General features: G+C 42.5%; 1 protein-coding gene across 2 annotated transcripts in view; it reads right to left on the bottom strand.

Annotated features, from left to right (window-relative positions):
* Positions 1 to 21491, bottom strand: part of Itgav (integrin subunit alpha V) — an 82701-nt gene that overhangs the window by 42041 nt on the left and 19169 nt on the right. For both annotated transcript variants that reach the window (XM_021193077.2, XM_029536005.1), the window contains exons 3-8: positions 17094 to 17185; positions 11788 to 11902; positions 5703 to 5764; positions 3875 to 3920; positions 1791 to 1916; positions 998 to 1042 (exon numbers count right to left, since the gene is read on the bottom strand). In XM_021193077.2, coding sequence (XP_021048736.1) covers positions 998 to 1042; positions 1791 to 1916; positions 3875 to 3920; positions 5703 to 5764; positions 11788 to 11902; positions 17094 to 17185 — 486 coding nt within the window. The remainder of the gene's footprint in view (positions 1 to 997; positions 1043 to 1790; positions 1917 to 3874; positions 3921 to 5702; positions 5765 to 11787; positions 11903 to 17093; positions 17186 to 21491) is intronic.

The raw sequence follows: 21491 nt of genomic DNA, 5'->3' as shown, positions 1-21491 counted from the left end.
ATGCCCCAGTGTAGGGGAATGCAAGGGCAGGGAGGTGGGGGTGGGTGGGTGGGTGGGTGGGTGGGTAGAGGAACACCCTCATAGAAGCAGGGGGAGGGAGGATATGATAGGTTGTTTCCGGGAGGGAGGGAAACTGGGAAAGGGGAAAACACTTGAAATGTAAATAAAGAAAATATCCAGTTAAAAAAAAGAAAAGAAAAAAACTTAATCACTCATTTTTAAGATAAACATTGGAATTTACAGATGTAGATACTCTACCAGAGAGCTTTAAATTTTATAAATCCAGTAGAGAATGAACTAGAGACCTTTTCAATTGATGTTCGATACAAAGTAACCTACCTTGCATTTTAAATTATAAAAACAGTATTAAGAACTCAGATAGTCCAGGAGTGGTGGCACACACCTTTAATACCAACACTCAATAGGCAGGGGCAGGAGGAGCTCTGTGGAGGCAGGCAGATTAACTTTGATGCCAGCCTGGTTTACAGAGTTGAGTTTAAGGACAGCCAGGAACTCAAAAACATGCATGTAAGCCCTCAAATGACTCGCCATCTTATTAAACAGAAACAGAAAGATCAAGGGGATGGGGGAAGAGTTACATTTACAGTAAGGAAAAACAATACCTAGCTGAAATGAGACTGTGGTTGGGGCCAGAAGCAGGACCTATGTGATTTCCAGGATTGCTACACTGGAAGCAGGGCGTGGAGGAAGGAGGAACAGCCTGCTCCCGACAATGCCCACAAGCCACAGATAACAAGCCACAGAGGAGGAAAAGCCTCTCCACCCAGCAGAATTTACCAGGGCCTCGAAAGGGACAGGGAAAGCTCCAGGCCCACAGCAGTCCTGCCAGGCAGAACTTTGCCCCCCCTCCCAGGCCCACCCCTCCGGCACTTTCTTCCTTCTGTTTGTTGCACAAGGGTTGCAGACTGCTAAGCTTTCCAGCGTTGGTGTCCAGTGCTTATTTGGAGAGCAGATGGGTAACCCAAGTTCTTCCTACCTTCAATGCCGTCACCATTGAAGTCTCCCACGGCCACAGAGTAACCTAGACAGGAACGAAACGTGAGACACTGTGATTCTCTTCAGAGTCTCTGAAGCTTCTTTCTCCTCCAGGGGCAAAGAATTCACACGCATGTGACACGAAAAGTTTAAAGCGAGTCGGTCAAGTACTCAAAAAGGGCATCCGGTCCGTATTAGAAAACTAAGACAAGGAGTGTTAAAGACATGGAAGTCTGTAGGCACAAGGAATAACAGATTCTCAGTCACCAAGTCCTCCCTCCGTGGTGTGACTTGCTTCCATAAGTAACAAAGAAACTTAAAGAGTGAGAACAAACACAGATGTATTCTCAGACCAAAACCTGTGTCCAATAGTTCAGTAGTCAAAATGCCCCAGCTGTGACTCGGCACAGTGGGCAAGCAGCTTGCCCTCTGACCCTCAGCGTCATTCCTCATTATACAGACATGGAAATGGTGCATGCTACAGACTTTCGGGGATTACATAAGCAATGCAAAGGAATCACAGACAACGCCCGGAGCACAGGAGTGACATCTCAAGGTTACTTATTATTATTAGCCGTGTACAAATCAGCACTTTTTATTTGTACTGTTTTAATTGCTGAATTGGAGCATAACCTATGTGTTCAACACCTATTCAACTCTGACTGCCCCTTTGATGCTTTTTAAACAATCTATTTCACAGTGATTTTTTTTTTTTTACTTAAAGTAGTATATGCAAAATTACAGGGCAGCCATACCAAAACCTCTATGCAACTGTATATTTTGTGTTTACTTACCCAAATAACTGTCATCAAAAATTGCTTGTGCAGTTCGTGTTGCTAATTGGTTATTATATTTGATGCTGTAGACATTTGGGTCATATTTAGATATGATTTCTGCCACTTGGTCCGAAATGAGCTGACCTGTGGTGGAGGGAAGACAAGAATGAGTGAAATAGACCTCTTAAGGGAACTTCAGAGTGGTGCCTCCGTGAACAAAATGCTGACTAGACATTATTTCTGCTGTTTCGTTTCATTTTGAGGTTCATGGCATGGGGCCCTACTATGTACTCCAGGCTGGTCTCGAACTCAATTCTTCTGCCTCAGCTCTGAGGGCTGGGCTTCCTAACATTCACCACTGATCCTGACTAGACATTAATATTTCTAATTACTAGTCTCAAGTAACCCTTGACTACCCCCACCCCCAAAAAATTGTGTAAATTAATCCTCTGTCGAGCCTTTTAATTGTATATTGCAGGCCAGTTATATAAACATGATATCAATATATCTTAGAAGAAGTGTCTTAAATAAGTTAGTGGATACTGGGAATCACAAAATCTAGTTTCGTTCATAGTTGTCTGGAAGAAATACCCAACTCAACTCGCTTGGCTACACTAACAGGTTAAGGCATACTTAGTAAGAAGAAAAACAAACCCAAGCTTGGTATTATATTTTCTCTCCCCTGAAGCTGGGAGTTGAAGCCCACAGGCCTGTAAGTATTCCATCAGGAAGTGGCACACCCCAGGCTATAAATGGAAGTTGTCAGAGCAGCTCTGCCGAACAAGAAAGCAGCATCCCTTATTTCTTCATTTGCACCTTCTTAAAATGCTGCTTTTGTTTCACAGAAATAAAGTGCAATTAAAACTTTCATGAGCACCACTTGCCAACAGCTGCATAACTCACAGAACGCACACTTTTCTGTCTTAGCTAGTGTGTCTCTCAGACTGGCCCAGGCTGCTGTTGATGCTTGGTTTTTCTAGATGTCTTCTCAACTTTTCATTTATTCTTTTGTTTGTCCTGGAGCTCACTTTGTAGACCAGGCTGGCCTCAAACTCAGAAATCTGCCTGCCTCTGCCTCCCATGTGCTGGGATTAAAGGCGTGCACCACCACTGATCCCTTTCCCCTTTTCTCTCTATCTCTGTCTAGACATGAATGAAAGCACGAAGTTTCCCAGAAAGAGCCTTATACAGAAAATCAGAGTGAAAGAAAAAGCAAAATTCAAAGTTAAAAAGACTTTCAAACAGATACAGCCATGTCCTTTCTGGTGCTTGCAAACAAAGCCCCTTAGACTGGACGGCTAAGAAAGGAGACCTTGTGAACAGCTCTCTTTAACAGAAACTAAACAAGGAGCATATTACCTACATAAATATGTATCTCTAACAAATCAAACAAATGAAGATATTCTTTGGATTTTAATCTTGTATACACTGTATACAATGTCTTATAACATTGTTTCTACTGCATGATTTCTCTTTTTTTTCCCTCCCTCCCTCAAAATGTCAGCAATGAGAAGGTTAATGTAGTAAAACTTTTCTACCACCAATTTAATTACTTTTTAAAAGTTAAGTTGGGTTTTTATGTGTTTGTTTTGAACTCTCAGAGATCTGCCAGCCTCTGCCTCATGAATGCTGGGATTAATGATGTGTACCACTATGTCCAGCTAAGATAAGATCTAACTTTTAAAGCCCTCAAGGGCAGTGATTAGAAAGACTAAAGCAATCATTTGGGTATTCTAATAAGCAATTTAAAACACCTAGCTTTTAGCAGGCTATATTTACTAATGCATCTGCCATGGTCTCTGGTATATAAAAATACAATACAAACCACTTACCAAAAGAACAAAAAACAAAACCAAAACAAACTTTCAAAAATGACTCTATATGTTTACTCTAAATTTACCTTTAAAATTGTTGTTTTCTAGCTAAAATATATGTACATTTAATATATACCATAGAACACACATCAAATTACTTCCTAAAAATACTGTATACCAGATAATTTATATACTTACATTACATTTTCTATTTCTTTTTCAGTATAATTTGAAATATATCATGGGCATGTGAGTAGACTAGTACTCAGTTGAAAACTCTGAGCTTACCTTGCCAATAAAAGCTACCAGGACCACCGAGAATTACTCTGTCGGCCTAGATCAAATCACAGAACAGAAGTGCGATGCTTAAAAACCATGAGCATGGACCCCGCCCTCAGTGCACTGAGCATCACTGGTATTTATCACATACTAAAAACATCATAATTAAATCACAAGCCGCTGCCTCAGCATCTCAGCTTCAGCAGTATGAAGTAACTTCCAAGAGGAATTAAGAAGGAATGTAATACCTTTATCTAACACAGAAACGTTTTTTCTGAAGATCTGGGCTGTTCGGTACATTCAGAATGATGTACTGGTGGGAACATTATTTGGCTGCAATATGAACAAGGTTGCTAACTTCCTATAGTAGATTTACAATTACTTAAAGTAAATTTTCTAATGATCTCTAAGAAATGATCTGCTAAAGAAACACTATTTTAGTATCTCACAAACCTAAAGACATATGGCTTCAGAGAGAAATTTTCAGCAAAGACACCAACATTTTTTTTAAATCCGTAGTAAACTGTAAGGGTCTAATTCAAGGTATCTTGTGTTTGTACATGATGGTGTCTTGAAATTCTTTTCTTGCTAGAGGCAGGACATTTTCCTCCCCAAATGCACATATAATTTTAGACTCCACATTTATTGCTGTCATTGTTACTTTGGGTGTTCTTGCTTTGGAACAGGGTCTCACGTAGCCAAGGTACCTGGGAACTTGCAATCGACTGCCTCTGCTTCCTCAGAGCTGGGATTATGGTGTGTGCCACCCCCCAGGGCCAGGAAGCTCTACTTTAAATCAATGTATTTTTGCAACTACTCCCAACAGGGATTAAATATTATCATCTTGATATCCAACACATTTAGACAGCTGAGGAAAAAAAATGCTAAAATAACAAAAAAATCATAAAGAAGCATACTTAAGAAAGTTTGTCTTTAAAAATGCTGATGAACTTTTTATTTAGCTAGATTAAAAACTATCGAGTTTAACGAGCATGTCAGTTTAATTAAAATTAGAATCCTGCTCATGAGATTTTCCACAATGATTAAACTGCCTTGGCTTCACTTGGCACTTACAGACAAAAAACAGATGGTAAACAGATTCATTTCTCAGCTTTCATGCAATTAAACTAATTTTGTAAAAAAAAAAAAAGAAAGAAAGAAAGAAAATCCTATTAATAGCTTTTGTGAAAAAACAAAATTGTAATAGTCTATAATTTTCCAAAAGTAGAAATTTCATGTGTGTGAGTGTGTGTGTGTGTGTGTGTGTGTGTGTGTGTGTGTGTAAGGGGGGGGTGGGAGGGAGATGGAGAGAGAGAGAGAGGAAAGAATATTTGTGTTTGAGAATGTATGGATGTGGATGCTGTGAGTGTGTGTCTTTGTGTGTGTGTCTGTGTTGAGCATGATGTAAGTAGGGGAGGTGAACATATGGAAACTAGAGGACACATTTGTAGAGTCAGCTCATATGGGCTCCCAGGATTGAACCCAAGTCATCAGGCGTGGGTGGCAAGCACCTTCACTGGCTGAACCCATCTCCTCTGCCCTGGAAACTTCAATACTGTCACAGTTACCTATCATTTACTAAGCAGATTTTTCTACCTCCCCCCATTCTCACTGTGCTCTTTTGCCATTTTAAATAAGCAATATTTGTGAAGAAGGGAATAATATTATAAATCAAAGAATATCAAAATGAAAGAAAAGAATATCAAAATGAACAGACCACTTCATACTTTTTCATTAAAGCACAATAATTATTGAAAGACTGAAGTAAGGAGCATGTATTTTTAAAACCAGTTGATCAGTAAAAGTAGATCTGAATCTATCTTAAATGGGAACTTACTTTAGTAAAATCAATGCTGAATCCTCCTTGACAAAATCCCTGGCCATCAGCATCAATATTTTCTAAAATAAAAACAAAAAAAGGAAATAAACACAAACCCCAAAACAAGCAAATAACACAAACAAAGCATGAAATGAATCTGCTGTTGTTGAACCCACGGTTTCTCTGCAGCACTCACTCAGGCATCCCGCTACTGTTACACGAGCTCACATGTTCACCAGGACCATCTGCTGCTCCCAGATACAAAACAGAGACACCGCTGTGTAGAGCATGTGGGCCAGTCACCAAGGACCAGAAAGATCATCTAAGATCCTAAGAATTCCACTATATTGTCCATACAATATATGGTCTCAAATTCAGGATCCTCCTTTCTCTATTTTTCAAGTGCTAGAATTAACGCACGTGTCACCACAGCTGGATTAAACTACTTTTTCCATTCACAACTCACAGAAAAATTATAGCTTGTATCACAATACATCAAAAATTGAAAGTAGGCAAAATAAATACATAACTTAAAATCTTACAAAATATGAGATGCAATGTGCTCTATAATGTACATTCTCTACACAATTATATCTTTTTTTTCAAAGAGATACCAATAATGACCCATTTTACATTAACAACCAGTGAGCCTTCATCTGCAAATTTAACTTCTATCTGAAATGCTTTCTCCCCATTACCTTACAGTTGCTATGTCTTTGCAAAGTTATTAGGAAAAACAGCAAAAACATCCATACAGTCTTAATAATATATTTCCTATGTATATATTTTACAGATGATGATAAAACACAAAAACTAGTTGGGGGGGCCTGAAGGAGTGGCACACATCTTTAATCACAGCACTTGGGAGGCAGAGGCAGGAGGAGCTCTGTGAAACGAGGCCAGCCTGGTTACATAGTGAGTTCCAAGACAAGCAGACCTATGTCAAGAGACCCTACCACAAAAACAATAACAAAAACAAAAACAAAAAAACTACTAATAACACCATGCAGAATTTCAGAAAATTGCAAAGACCAAACTTAATGTTATCTGCAGAGTAAAGTATGCAACTCTCCTGCAGCTCCTGTCATAGGAGCTGATCAGGTTCGTTTAAACATGGCTCTCAAGTGTCCTCCAACTATAGCAGTCAATGATTTGCTTTCCTGTAATTACTCTGGTTTGTTTGTTCTTTGTAGGTCTCAGGGAAAGTGACTGCTTCTGACCTAAGTAACTGGCCAACTAATGTAAGCTAGCTTTAATCATGAGCAACACTACACCCAGAATAGAGGTGCAGGTCGGGTTTGTTTTTTAATTCTTTCTTTATTAGATGCCGTCTTTTAGTTACCAAAAAATTTGTTCCCTTGCATTGCAGATACATCGTAAGTTATTCCCAGTCAGGCCACTGAAACCAAAAATAGTTCATTTTAATCATAATGTCAAACTTCTAAGAATTTGGGGAGGGGGAGGCAAACAATCCCTTCCAATCTTGGAACCCAATTTTAAAATCTGGGAACTGCCCCAAGATTACACAATAAAATATTTTTTGTTGTTGTTTTAAGAAAGTGGCCACAAAAGTGTAACACTACTCTAATGTAAATTTTTCTAACCAAGAGGGAATAGGAAAATGTGGACTGGGGTTTCCTGTGTTTGGTGAGTCACACCAAGGAATCGTGCGTCAACCTTAACTCCACCGTGCATTTCCTCCACGCAAGCTGCATCTGGGCAATGGTCTTAAGCCGTTTATGAAGACATGCTTTTTTTATTTGTACTATGTAACTATCTGCTTCATTTGGTTTCCTGAGATAGCCAGTTGGAAATACAACTTCTGTAAAATATCCTTGACAGGCACATACTAAAGTGGGTGCTTCTGACAATTTCAAAACTCTCTGCATACAACAACTTAGTTCCGTGAAGGGCTCGGTGTTTATCTCCACTGATGGTCAACACTTCTTCCGCTTGTCAAGCCTGGAAATATGATGACCACGAGTGATAGGGGACAGCGAGGTCACAGGTGTGCATTAAGCACTTACCGGAAGCTATTCACTTAGCTCAGAACAATCTTTGGAGAGATATGATTACTAGTCACCATTTGTTCAGAAGACTAGTCTAGGGGCATTAAGTGACTTGTCAACAGCCAACCAGCTGACACAATGGGTCTGAATACTACTGAGCTGTGCTATGTGATTAGCAGCCTGATGGCCATTAATTATCTGAGTAAGGAAAAAGTGGAAGAAAACACTAGAAACCTTAACTATCCAAATATGGCTATCAAAATTAGAGGTCAGAAGCAATGGATTCAGAGGAGCATAGTGTTCAAAGAGTCTCCACACCGTGTCAGTTTTTCAACAGATGGACACCTGGTCAGTGCTTAAAGTCAGGTATGGTTATGGATATTGCTGTTAAAGCCACAAGCAACCACAAACAATAAAGAAGTAACCGGGAGGCTCTTTATCCAGGCTGTATCCATAGGTCACGTTAGAAACAAAAATCAATGAATCAGCAGCCAACCGAACAACAACAACAACAACAGCAAAGACAAAGCCAACTCCAGGACACATGAACATAAAACCACCACAGCCACGCAGGCAAAGTCACAGAGGTCAGCACGCAGCCTCACAAAACTGGAATCCTCCTGTTCTGGACTGTACAGGTTACTAAAGCATGAATGAACACGAAATATCAAACAGTGCTGGGAGGAGTGGGGAGAGGGGACACTTACATATGAGAAAAGAATTTTAAAAAGACACAGAAGAAAAGAAAAACATAAACCAAGCAGTACCTCGGAAAGGCTTGGTCAGAATCAGTGTTTTACCAATAACGGAATGGGGGCTCACCGTGGTTAAGGGGATTACCCAGCACTCTGGGTTCACAGCCAGGGGAATCCGAGGCTGTCACCCAGGCTTTCCAGCTCTACCCCTCCTCGGTGTCCACTCTGGGTAAGTGGCTGCCTTCTTAACTGGAGCCTGCTGGTATGTCCTATGTCAAAGGTCCGACCAAATAGCGTGTACTACAGCCTGGTTTGCTAAGAGAGGCATTTCCTGCCCATGTGTTTTATGATGCTTTTCTTTGAGATATTTTACTTAGGCCAGAGTTCCATAAACCTTTTCTGAAAAGATCCAGACAATTAAGTACTTCAGGAAACAGGGGTTATATACTGTGTCAACTCCAGAATGACCCAACTTTCTAGACAGTGAATAAGCAAATGGGTGTGGCTAGATTCTCATAAAAAAAGGTATTTGTCGGGCTGGAGAGAGGGCTCAGCAGTTAAGAGCACTGACTGTTCTTCTGGAGGTCCTGAGTTCAAATCCCAGCAACCACATGGTGGCTTACAATCATCTGTAATGAGATCTGATGCCCTCTTTTGGTGTGTCTGAGACAGCTACAGTGCACTTACATATAATAATAAATAAATCTTTGGGCCGGATCGAGCAGGGCCAGAATGAGCAGAGGTCCTGCGTTCAAATCCCAGCAACCACATGATGGCTCACAACCATCTGTACAGCTACAGTGTAGTAATATACATAAAATAAATAATCTTTGTTTTTAAAGGTATTTGCAAAAGTAGGTTCACAAATCACAGATCACTATAGTTAGAATGTATCTGAGGAAATAATGACTTCTTTACTTCATAATTTTTATGTCTAAGCATTAAGAACTAGCTACACATGGATGCGTCGCTAGAATGCTCTTTTCAGACTCTGTTGAAATGGAAAGCAAATTCTCTGGTTAGTAAAGACAGACTGGGGGAATAGTTCAGGGGTGAAAGTGCTTAACATACATGAGACCTGAGCTCAGCATCTAGCACCAAAAAAATAAATAAATAAATAAAAATAAAAAGACAACCTGGGTTCAAACTCCTACTTGAGCATTTGGCACCATGGAGTATATGGAGGGATATATGCTCCACCATGGAGTATATGGAGGGATACATGCTCCACCTGTCCAAGTCTCTGTCTCCGCATCTCTCACATGAAAAGAGTGATGGAGTGGTGTCTGCACACACCCTGAAATCTGTGTGCATGCATGTGAATGTATGTACTTATGTATTCTATGTCAGCTTTACTGACACAGGATGAGGCCCTCTCTCCTCATAGCTATGAAGTTATATTTTCAAAATGAGTGTTTTTGAAACACTGACATTAAAAATACTAAAGTGGTCCTTACATTCCCTACACACTACCAATGAGGATGCTACTATGACCTAACCACCACGCAAATGCAGTGAGACCAAGTGCACCAAGTGCAGAGGATGGAGCTCTGACTCCCTCCGCCCAGGTAGGGCAGGCTCTCTACACAGGTAGCATCCCTTTGATGTGTATTTCCCATTTACAGTAGGTCGGATGATCAAGTGGTCAACTAAGAAATAACTGTTTAATAAATGTACTGGATAGTATTGTGTCAACTTGACACAGCTGGAGTTATCACAGAGAAAGGAGCTTTAGTTGGGGAATGCCTCCATGAGATCCAGCTGTGGGGCAATTTCTCAATTAGTGATCAAGGGGGAGAGGCCCCATTGTGGGTGGGACCATCTCTGGGCTGGTAGTCTTGGATTCTATAAGAAAGCAGGCTGAGCAAGCCAGGGGAAGCAAGCCAGTAAAGAACATCCCTCCATGGCTTCTGCATCAGCTCCTGCTTTCTGACCTGCTTGAGTTCCAGTCCTGCATCCTTTGGTGATCAAAAGCAGTAAGGAAATGTAAGCCGAATAAACCCTTTCCTCCCCAACTTGCTTCTTGGTCATGATGTTTGTGCAGGAATAGAAACCCTGACTAAGACAATAAATTAAAAAAAAAAAAAAGCAATTCCCGGGAGATTTAAATACTTAGTAGTTGGAAGACTGTCATTCCTTTGATCTAATGTTATATGTCAGCTAATGTGGAAATGAATCTTTTAGGAAGTGTCTTACACGTTGTGACTTTGCTGATTAATTCTGCCTGCTCAACTATTTGGTTGAGCATCATAAAAGATACCAGGTAGACTACCTGGAGGCCCCCATTTTTGGCATAATTTTACTGTTAACTGTTTCAGTTACTTGCTATTAATTCTATTCTGAAGTCACTACTTGGGAAATTGCCTTAAATAAATGATTCATCAAAGAAATTTAGTAGCATGTAGAATTTCATACTACCTATGGTCTTAGGTATGGATGGAACATCTTATAGAATATGCCTCATAGACAAGGCAAGATTACATTTGAATGATCTATTTTTTGTTTGGTTGGTTTTGGTTTGTTTTTGTTTTTTTTCAAGACATGGTCTCTCTATGTTGCATTGGTTATCCTGGAACTCACTCTGTAGACCAAGCTGGCCTCTGACTCCCCAAGTGCTGGGACTAAAGGCATGCATCACCACAGCCCAGCTTGGACAATCTATTTTTATGTCTTTGGTATAAAGAGAATATAAAGTCAGGGCAATTCAACAAGAAGTAGGCTTGCAAAAGGTCTGGGATCCCCAGGGGGAAAAAGATATGCAGAGAAAAGTGTAGCCAAATGATACCTGCAAGAAATCACCTGGGTGTTACTTTCATTGGAGTTTCAACTAACATTAGAGAAAAGCCTGGGGTTGTTGGGATAACCAACAGACACGTGGGCTTTTCACTAATGTTAGTTAAAGTCCCAATGAAAGCAAAGCCTAGCAGATTTAGACTTAAGAAACCTAAACACTACCTTCACTGTCCTTTGCTTTTAATGTCATTATTCATCTACAACTGTGTTTCTCAAATTTTGGTGTAACAGCATGACCTTATAGAACTTGATTATACTGTAGGTTCCAGGCCTGTCTTGTGACTCAGAATCTTTAACTGTGATGCCCACTTCTCCTTGAGAGAAGCTTACATAAGCGTCTTTTCACTAACTAGGACTGGACATAACATATTTCCAAGATTAGATCTTAATTATCACAAATCAAGGATGACCAAACTGAGTTCTTAGAAACAATAAACATGGTCAATTCACACTTGTAATTTCTTTGTATGAGCAGAGTTAGGTCATTTTGCTCTGTTAACCTCACAATGTCCACACCATTTTTCATACAGACACACACATGCATCCCACACAAAAACTAGGCTCCTGGGGTCTCTTGTTAAGACACGGTGCAGCTTTTATACATACTTGACCTGCATGGAGCATACTCAACGGTCTTTGTGCCATCCTGAAGAAAGCAGGTTCCAACTGGCTCTCTCTCCTGCTTCATCTCAGTCCTCCAGTGGTACAATGGAGCACAGGCCTAAAAAAACAAAGGTGGAGTCCATGGTACAAGAATCCTCGGAAAAACTAACAATCCTAGTATCTATACTAACTCAGAATACAAGAGCACTAAACATTGAAAAATTCAAAACCAGCCTCTGCTTTACCACAGGAATAAAAAAAGATTCTAAAAGAAGGGCTGCTGTTGTTGTTTTGGTTGGTTGGTTTTCTTGAGTTTTTCAGATACAATAGGAGTAGATTTTTCTGAAGACTATACTCGTAGCTCATATTCCCGGTCTTTAGAAGTCAGCAGAGATCTTGTTTCAAGAAGCATTATTTCTAGATGCTGAGCTGAAGGTCACAGATTGAGTCACTAAATCATATCCTCATGCATTATACGAAAGTACCCTGTATTTCTCTTGTGTACTTTCCAAGTAAACAGAACTTTCCAACGGTTTGATTTCAATATCTCATAGAAGCAATCTAATAATGAATGTTTTAATGGCACATAAAACTTGCAAAAATAAGCCAGGCTTGGTGGCACACACCTTTAATCCCAGCACTCGGGAGGCAGAGGCAGGCGGATTTCTTAGTTCAAGGTCAGCCTGGTCTACAAAGTGAGTTCCAGGACAGCCAGGGCTATGCAGAGAAACCCTGTCTCGAAAAATCAAAAAAAAAAAAAAAAAAAAAAAAAAAAAAAAAAAAAACCTTGCAAAAATTTAACAATTTAAGTTGCTAGAAGAAAGCACTGAATATTTCTATAATAACTTTCCAACAGAAACCCTGACCCCGGACTATTTCCTATCCACGCTGGTGAAACTCAGAGCAGGGAGCATTGCCCCTCTGCAGGTCCTGGACTGCAGGGAGAACGAGCAGCGTGCCCTGCTTGGTTTCCAGCCATCAATCTCTGCACTTCACAAGCCCCATGTCACACCCAGCCTTCTGCTCTAAGGACTAACACTTGACATGTCCTCCAAGGTCCTGCTGAAACCTCAACTCTTTAGCAGAGTTTTCCTTAACACTTCTTTATCATAGTTTTTAAAATGTAAGTAAAGATGAAATAACTACAGTGGACTCTCTGAGAAAATGAAATTAAAAGTGGACACTGAACAAAGGAAATGGCTGAATAAAAATCGAGGAAAAACGCTCCAGGTAGAAGGGACATAACGCTAGGTACTGGTTGAAATGACCTGGGATATCGAAGAAATAAACCCAAAGACAAGTGTCTTTCAAATATTTAAGATGGACTGAGGTAACAGAAACTCAGCCCATGTCCTTGTGCTGGCTAATTTTTATGTCATTCTGACACAAGCTAGAGTCATTGTGGAAGAGGGAAACTCAAATGGGAAAAAAAAAAATGCCCTCACCAAATTAGAATGTGGGGCATTTTCTTCTCTGTCGCTGATGTGGGAGGACACAGCTTGCTGTGGGTGGAGCCTCCCCTAGGCTGGTGATCCTGAGTGCCACAAAAAAAAAATCAGGCTGAGCAAGCCATAATGACCCAGCCAGTAAGCAGCAGCCCTCCATGGCTTCTGCTTCAGTTCCTGCCTCTAGCTCTTACCCTGACTTCCTCGGATAATGTACTATAAAGTGGAAGTTAAACTGAAATAAACCTTCTTAAGTGGCTTTTGCTCATGGTGTTTTATCTCAGCAATAGAAACCCTAACTACAATGAGCCTGATCTTAGGAATGTTTATGTGCCTGGCTGGTAAAATTCAGAGATAGAAAGTCACTCCGCTGTTTTCATCAAGGGGGAAGGAATCACAGATTCCCTTAAGTCTTGCTCTGCAGAACAGGCTGTAGCCGGGGCATGAGCGAAGGTGAAAAAGGTTAACTGCAGGGTGGAGATCGAGGATGGAGATCTATCAAAAGATGCATTTCAGAAGTGGATATATTTTATAGGAATCACTGATAGAGCAGGAAGCCAACATCCAGGGATAAGTTCCTCGTGTTGTTTGTTCGTGCTCTTTGACAGAGGGTAACAAGAATCCCACTTTGACCATCTTCATTCAGAGTACTCTATTAGAGAGACAAATAAAAATAGCAGACAGATAATTTAGGAATACCCCTTTAAAATGTTGGGGCCAAGTAATAGCTAGAGATATTGATTTGGAGAGTATAATGTATAGATTGTATTCACAGACATGGAACATGAAAGGACCCTCTGGGTAAATGGGTTAGTTAGAGAAAACAACAGAGACTTAAGTAGAGCTCAAAAACACCCCAATGTTTAGGAACTGAGCAGAAAAAGAAGTATTACCAGAGACATTTAAAAAGTGAGCAAAATAGAAGGAAATAAAATATAAATGCTTCCAATCTGGGCCAGAACCCTGAGCAGACCTTGAGCCCGATCTCTGCTGCCAGTCCCACAACACCCAGAGGAAGCTCCACTCCCAGGAGCTCCAAAGCACCCAGGATCAGAGGATCAGAGGTGAGGAGGACACAACATCTGTTCCCAACACCACTGGGAGTAACTGGGACCAGCTGGATCCAGGGACGCAGGAACCCTGCAGGACCAGCGGCACTGGTTCCTTCCAGTCTGAGTTGGTGCCCTGAGCAGACCTTGGGCCCAATCTCTGCAGCCAGTCCCACAACACCCAGAGGAAGCTCCACTCTCAGGCACTCTAAAACGCCCAGGATCCCAGGATCCCAGGATCCCAGGGGCTTGGTCACACCAGAATCTCAGGGTCCAAGATGCAGCTTTACTCCCAGGAGCTCTGACACACCCGGGATCTCAGGATCACAGGATCACAGAGACAGCNGTACTCTGAGGAGTTCTGACACAACCAGGATCACAAAAAGAACAGGCTCCAGTCAGATATAGCCAGGGCAGGTAGCACTAGCAAGAACCAGATGGCGGGAGGCAAGCATAGGAACATAAGCAACAGAAATCAAGGTTACTTGGCATCATCAGAACCCAGTTCTCCCAACATAGCAAGTCCTGGATACACCATCACACCAGAAAAGCAAGATTCGGATCAAAATCACTTCTCATCATGATGATAGAGGACTTTAAGAAGGGCATGAATAACTCCCTTACAGAAATACAGGAGAACACAGGTAAACAGCTAGAAGTCCTTAAAGAGGAAACACAAAAATCCCTTAAAGAATTACAAGAAAACAGAATCAAGCAGGTGAAGGAAATGAACAAAACCATCCAAGATCTAAAAATAGAAATAGAAACAATAAAGAAATCACAAAGGGAGACAACCCTGGAGTTAGAAAACCTAGGAAAGAGATCAGGAGTCATAGATGCAATCATCACCAACAAAATACAAGAGATAGAAGTGAGCTGGGTGTGGTGGCGCACGCCTTTAATCCCAGCACTCGGGAGGCAGAGGCAGGCGGATTTCTGAGTTCGAGGCTGGCCTGGTCTACAAAGTGAGTCCCAGGACAGCCAGGGCTATGCAGAGAAACCCTGTCTCAAAAAAAAAAAAAAAGGTAAATTTTGTAAGTCAATTATGTATCATAATACTGTGCTGAAATTATTGATAATTTCTATAATTTTTCTAGTCAAATTTTGGGAACATTGAATATAAGATAATATAATCTTCAATTGAAAATAATCTGACTTAATATTTTCCCATTTGTATCCCTTCTCTTGCCTTACTGTTCCATTTAACTCTTCAATCACATTATGGATGAGCAGTAAGGATAGTGGGAGTCCTCTCCCACTCCTGATTTTAATGGGGAATATATATATCCAAGATACAAAAAGGACTAAGACTGGCATGAAGACATATACTTGGAACTTGGAAGACTGTGAGTTCAAAGACAGCCTTGTGTGAGGAGGAGAGGGATCTGTAAAAATGGCTCAGAGATGGCTCTCCAGTTAGGAGCACTAGCTTCCAGGGGACCCAAGTTAAGTCCCCAACATCAGAGCACTTCCAAGGGACCCAAGTTAAGTCCCCAACACCCACATGGCCATTCACAATTATTTATAACTCCAGTAACAGAGGATCTGACGCCTTCTTCTGGCCTCTGTTGGCGCTGCATGCATGTAGTGCAGGTATATACAAGCTGGCAAAACACCAGTACACATAAAATAAAATTGTTTTTTCAAGGATGGGCAGGCAGTCACCACTGTGACGAGCAAGATGTGGTGGAGAGATAGGGGAGAAAGAGGAGTGGTTTCTGTGCCATGAAGAGGCTGAGCTGGAGTGTGGTGAGGAACAGCCTGAGGTGAGTAGCGAGTGACACCTGAGGCCATGGTAATTTCTAGGTCGTGCTTCCACCAAGGGCCATGTCAGGGTCTGTGGTTCTACTGCATCAGGGGTCTGTGTCTATGTCCATGGCTCACGTTACCACCTAAGGCCATGCATGCTGTGGTCATCAGCAGTCTGCCTGAAGTCATGCAGATGTCTGAGGAGATCCCTCCCCTCACCACTGCATGGTGGCACCAGTGGAAGAGCTGACCCCGCCCCTTACCTCAGCAAAGTTGGCCTAGTGGCGTGGGCGTGGGAGAGTTGGTCAGCTGACCAACTCAGCTACCACTCAGACCTAGATCCAGAACTTTTGAGTTGGCCCACACCAACATCTACCCCATCTATGAGCTGCTGGAGCCCGTGAAGAGACCCGGTCCCGCAGATGCAAAGCAGCAGGTTCTCCAAGACACAAGGCAACATCAGGATATCCGAGAGGGGTCTCAGTGAGGGTCCAGTATGGATGGGGTAGCCGAAGCCAGAGACCTCAAACTAGAATGATGACTCATCGCAATGAATACTTACAAGCAAAGATGATTGGCACACTGTGTGTCGCACTGTGGCTTCCACGGCAGGGTTTTGTTTTGTTTATTTGTTTTAATTTTTAATTTTCTTTGGTGGGGGGAGGTTAAAAGGGTGGAAAGTATCGGATATGGAAGGACTGGAAAATGAGTGGGATTGAGGTGTATGGTGTGAAGTTCGCAAAGAACCAACAAAAAAATTATGCTAATATAAATAACTAATTAATCAATCGATCGATTAAAAAGGTGTGTGAGACAACAGGAATTGACTTTGTTCAATGGCCCGCGGAGACTATCAAACGGAGCAGGAAGAGAGAAAGAGTGTGGGCAGGAGGGCTGCAGAAGCAGGAACCTGGGAAGCAGCAGGAGGCATGCTCCCATGGCCGCCTTTGATCAGAGGCCTGCACCAATGGCCAGACCAAATTTCACTACCAACTCGAACATACAAAACTTCCTGCGCTCCACATAAACCGGCCCCCCTCAGCTGAAGTAGTTCCTAGAGACTTACCAAGATTTTATCCTGCTTTGACCTCACGGAGGCTCCAAACCACTGGTGGGACTTAAACTCCAGTGGGTCATCTTTGGCATAATCTCGATTGCCTGGAAAAGAGCAGTGTGTGTGATCAGAAACAAGTCGGAGTGTTCTAGAATGAGAGTCTTGTTTCTATCCAGGGTCATCCCTTGCATCAGAAAACACATTTGCATTATGATTCATAACAGTAGCAGAATTACAGTTATAAAGGAGCAATGAAACTAATTTTATGTTTAGGACCACTATAACACGCAGCGTTAGGAAAAGCCATTGATCTAGAAGGTATTTCTTTGTTGGTACTGTACAGCTGTATTCATAGCCTCTCATGATTGTATTGTAGTAGACATGCATTTCTATAAGTATATGCTGGATTTTCAGGTAGCATTATTATTTCAAGAGGACAGAATGAAGTTTCCCAGGCAAATGAGCCTTGAATACAAAGGCTGTGAATAGAAATGAGACTACCTAGTCCTGTGGACTGAAGACAGGCGTAGGGGAGGACTTAGTTATCAAATGGGCGGATCTTGCGGTTTTGGCAGAAGTATATTCATCAGAATAATAGTGAATAGTGTGCCATGCTCTCAGAGGCTATATCACCTTAACTTAGCCATGACCCAGTCCTATGCTTCATTGAGATTCCCATGTGTCGTGGAAGAACACATAGATTTGACTTGAAAGATTATATATGAAGGTTTCATAAATCAGTCTGAAGTAGCTCTTCATTGGAGACAGAAAGAGATACAAGGGATTCACTAAACTATTATTTGGCTATGAAGTGGGGAGATTGCACAACATTCAAGATGATACCAGAGATCTACTCTCACTCATTATTGTTTGGAGGGAAAATGGTAATATGCATTCTAGCAATAGTTTTAGTGTATCTTAGATATTTGGCTTGAAACACCTATTTATGGGTGAAAATGCATGCTTTATGCTCACGAAAGCCAAAATGTCGGCAGAAGTCACTCCTTTGTGGTGTTTAGGCCTCTCTTTATGTACAGCTCTATTTTGCTACCCTCTGCCATTCCTAGGGAGTCCCTGTGTTCTGACGTCCGTGCATGTCTTTATGATATGTCAGGAATGCCTGGGAACATAACAGGTGGCCACAGCGTTTGTTAGAGTTACTCAACAATTTAAGTAATTTAACTGGAATACCTACCTTATGATGACTTTTTTATATCTGTGATGTAATTGATGGTGTTTTCAGTAAACCTGACACACAAACATGCCCCTTTTCTTTCTTTTTAATTTTAATATTACGTTTTGCTTTTTTTTTTTTTTTTTTTTTTCCGAGACAGGGTTTCTCTGTATAGCCCTGGCTGTCCTGGAACTCACTTTGTAGACCAGGCCAGCCTCGAACTCAGAAATCCGCCTGCCTCTGCCTCCCGAGTGCTGGGATTAAAGGTGTGTGCCACCATGCCCGGGTTAATATTACGTATGTTGGTGTTTTTCCTGCATGTATATCTGTGCACCATGTGTGTGCAGGGATCTCAGAAGAGGGCATCCTGGAACTGGAGTTACAGATGGTTGTGAGTTGCCAAGTGGGTCCTGGGAACTGAGCTCCAGTCTCCTGCAAGAGCAGCAAGGACCTTTAACCACTGAGCATCTCGTCAGCCCCCACACTTCCTGATGAGCTAATAATATTCCTAAGCTATGTGAAGTACAGGAGATAACTGCAGTGTAGGCAGAGTGACTAATCAAAGGGACACTTTTGTTTGTTTTTGTTTTTTTGAGAAGTGATCACAGTATGTAGCTCTAGCTGCCCCAGAATTCACTTTGTAGACCAGGTTGGCTTTGAACTCACAGAAATCTGCCTGCCTCTGCCTCCTGAGTGCTGGGACTAGGGGTTATGTCCCCAGCCTACCACAAAGGTACACTGTTGACTCACAGGTTGAGAGCCACTGCTCTAGACCAAGTTTTATGCAAAGAAATAAAAGAGTAGGCATTCCTGGATTCTAAGGGAATTAAGGGCTGTTCTCTACATCAGGGGAGGAAAAGTCAGGAAGAGAATTGTGAAGAGGCTTTCCACTGTGCTGAGAACCTCCTTTCAAGCTGGAAATGACCCTTGTGCTAAGTCACTTTTCTTCAATTATTTTAGGCCTGAATGTTTAGAAGATGTTTCCTCTTTGTAAAATTTTATTTAATTGTTCCACTTTCCAAATCTGTCTCAATAAATGTTTTTCTCAAGAAATATACTTTGCTTTAAGTTTGTATACAGTAGCACAAGCTGCTGTTATACATTGTCAAGTAGCGAAAGCTCGGAACAGCCACCGTGGTCTAACTCTCCTTACAAATCAGACAGCCAAGGTAGAAGCAGCTGGAGAAATGGCTCAGATGTGATGAGCATGCCCTAGTCTCCCAGAGGATCCAAGTTCAGCTCCCAGCACACATGGAAGGTGGCTCACAGCCTCAGGGGATCCAATGACCTCCAAGGGCACCTGCATACATATAGCTCACATACACCCACAGACATTCAAAAATATATATAACTAAAAATAAATGACTCTTTGATAGCAGTATAGAAATAAAATAAAATGGTATACAAAATACCTCTCCCAATACCATCCCTGGTACACACGTCCTTCTAGCAGACAACCTCAGTGGTTCCTAGGAGCCACCTTCCTCTGGCTCCAAGGCCCTCTCTCTTGGAACCTGGTAACTCCAGATAGTTTTACCCCTGACCCTGTCGGCCACCTGGAAGAGCAATGGCGAAACCCTTCCTGAGCCTGAAGGCTGATCACATCACGGACATGATACTGTTAAGACTCCAGGAAGCGGCCGTCCTCAGCCTCACCCCCTAGGCAGAGAGACTGTCAAGTGATAAGTCACCGTGAGCTGACGGAACACCAAAGACACCTACCTATCTGCCTGTCGTGGGAGTCTCCAGGTGTACATGTAGCAGCCCTTGTTTGAGGAAGGAGTATGTTTCCCACATAAGGACAAGTTCCTGGAAACCCTCTTCCTTTTCTGTGAGGACCTGAACTAGAGCTAGCTCCATCTCCTGCTCAGGGACATCCAGTTCTTATATAGCCCCCCGTCTGTGCCAGAGTTACTGTTTCGAGTGAGTAGATATCCTGGTGGGCCCTGGGACCTCAGGGTGAATCAACATCATAGCCTGCCAGGTTTGTTTCCTGTGCCTTTCTCTCGAAGCAGCCTGCTGCAGAGGCGGAGGACGTGGCACCACCAGCTAAAGGCCTTCCATAACCTGGATGGGGCAAATCTCGGGGAGATGTGCGAGGCAGTGCCTATGTGGAAGAGTGAGGCAGGGCACATGCTGACCCTTTGGGGGGGGGGGATATTGAGCATGAGCTAAAGAGTTTGGGCTTTTGGGGAAGTGGATCTGGTTTTGAGGGCTGGAGAGATGGTTCAGTGGTTACGAGCACTGACTGCTTTTCCGAAGGTCCTGAGTTCAAATCCCAGCAACCACATGGTGGTTTAAAAAAAAAACAAACAAACTAAAGAAGGATCTGGTTTTGAGGGAGAAAGACTGAAGAACTCGGAAGCTGTCACAAACATCGTGAGGAGAGACATGGAGGGATGGGGCCCCTTTGACTTCATGTACATGGCTCAATGGAATGCCTAGGCTACTCCTGTGACACTGCCCTGGCTAGTGCCAGTTCCAATTCCACCGTGCCCTACAGTACACATGACCACACCCAGTTTGACTGCAGCCCCTCTTCTGGACGTTTGTCAGCAACCCACTGCTGACTCAGAATGACCAAGCCCCAGCAGCCTAACTCTAGATAGAGGCTATGACCTCCAGGACGTCTGTGGTAGATCCTCCAGAATGCTGTATGGGTGTGCAGCGACATGGGGGTGGGAGGGGGCAAGCATGCATGAGACCCTGACACCAGAGGAGGAACAGTTCCTGCAAGCCCAAGTCAGTACGAGAGCCACGTTGGTACCCAGAGCCTGGAGTCAGCTCCTGGACAAGAACTGCCTTCTCCCCCTACCAGAATGCTTCAGATACCTTTCTCAGAGCTCACTTCCTCTTTACAGTGAATCATACAGTGAAAAGGGAGGCTCTCCTAGATCCATGGCAGTCTTCTTCCTCTGTGCCTTCCCCACTGCAGTGATTTCTTCCGTTTGTTTGAAAAGGGTTTCTCAAGGTTGGTTCCCAAGATGCAGATGCCTCCGTACAGCTCACTGTGGGCGTGGGAGGCACCCACTGCTGTGAACAAGATCCTCATAGAGCAGCCCAAGTGTGTCCCCAAGTGTCTGTGTTAGAATATATTATGTTATAAAAAGAAACAAAGGGCCGGGCCTGGTGGCGCAGGCCTTTAATCCCAGCACTCAGGAGGCAGAGGCAGGCGGATTTCTGAGTTCGAGGCTAGCCTGGTCTACCAAGTGAGTTCCAGGACAGCCAGAGCTATA

The sequence above is a fragment of the Mus pahari genome, chromosome 3, assembly GCF_900095145.1.
Source record: "Mus pahari chromosome 3, PAHARI_EIJ_v1.1, whole genome shotgun sequence".
Lineage (NCBI taxonomy): Eukaryota > Metazoa > Chordata > Mammalia > Rodentia > Muridae > Mus > Mus pahari.
The sequence above is the reverse complement of the archived record's forward strand: the minus strand, read 5'-3'. Positions and strand labels throughout refer to the sequence as shown.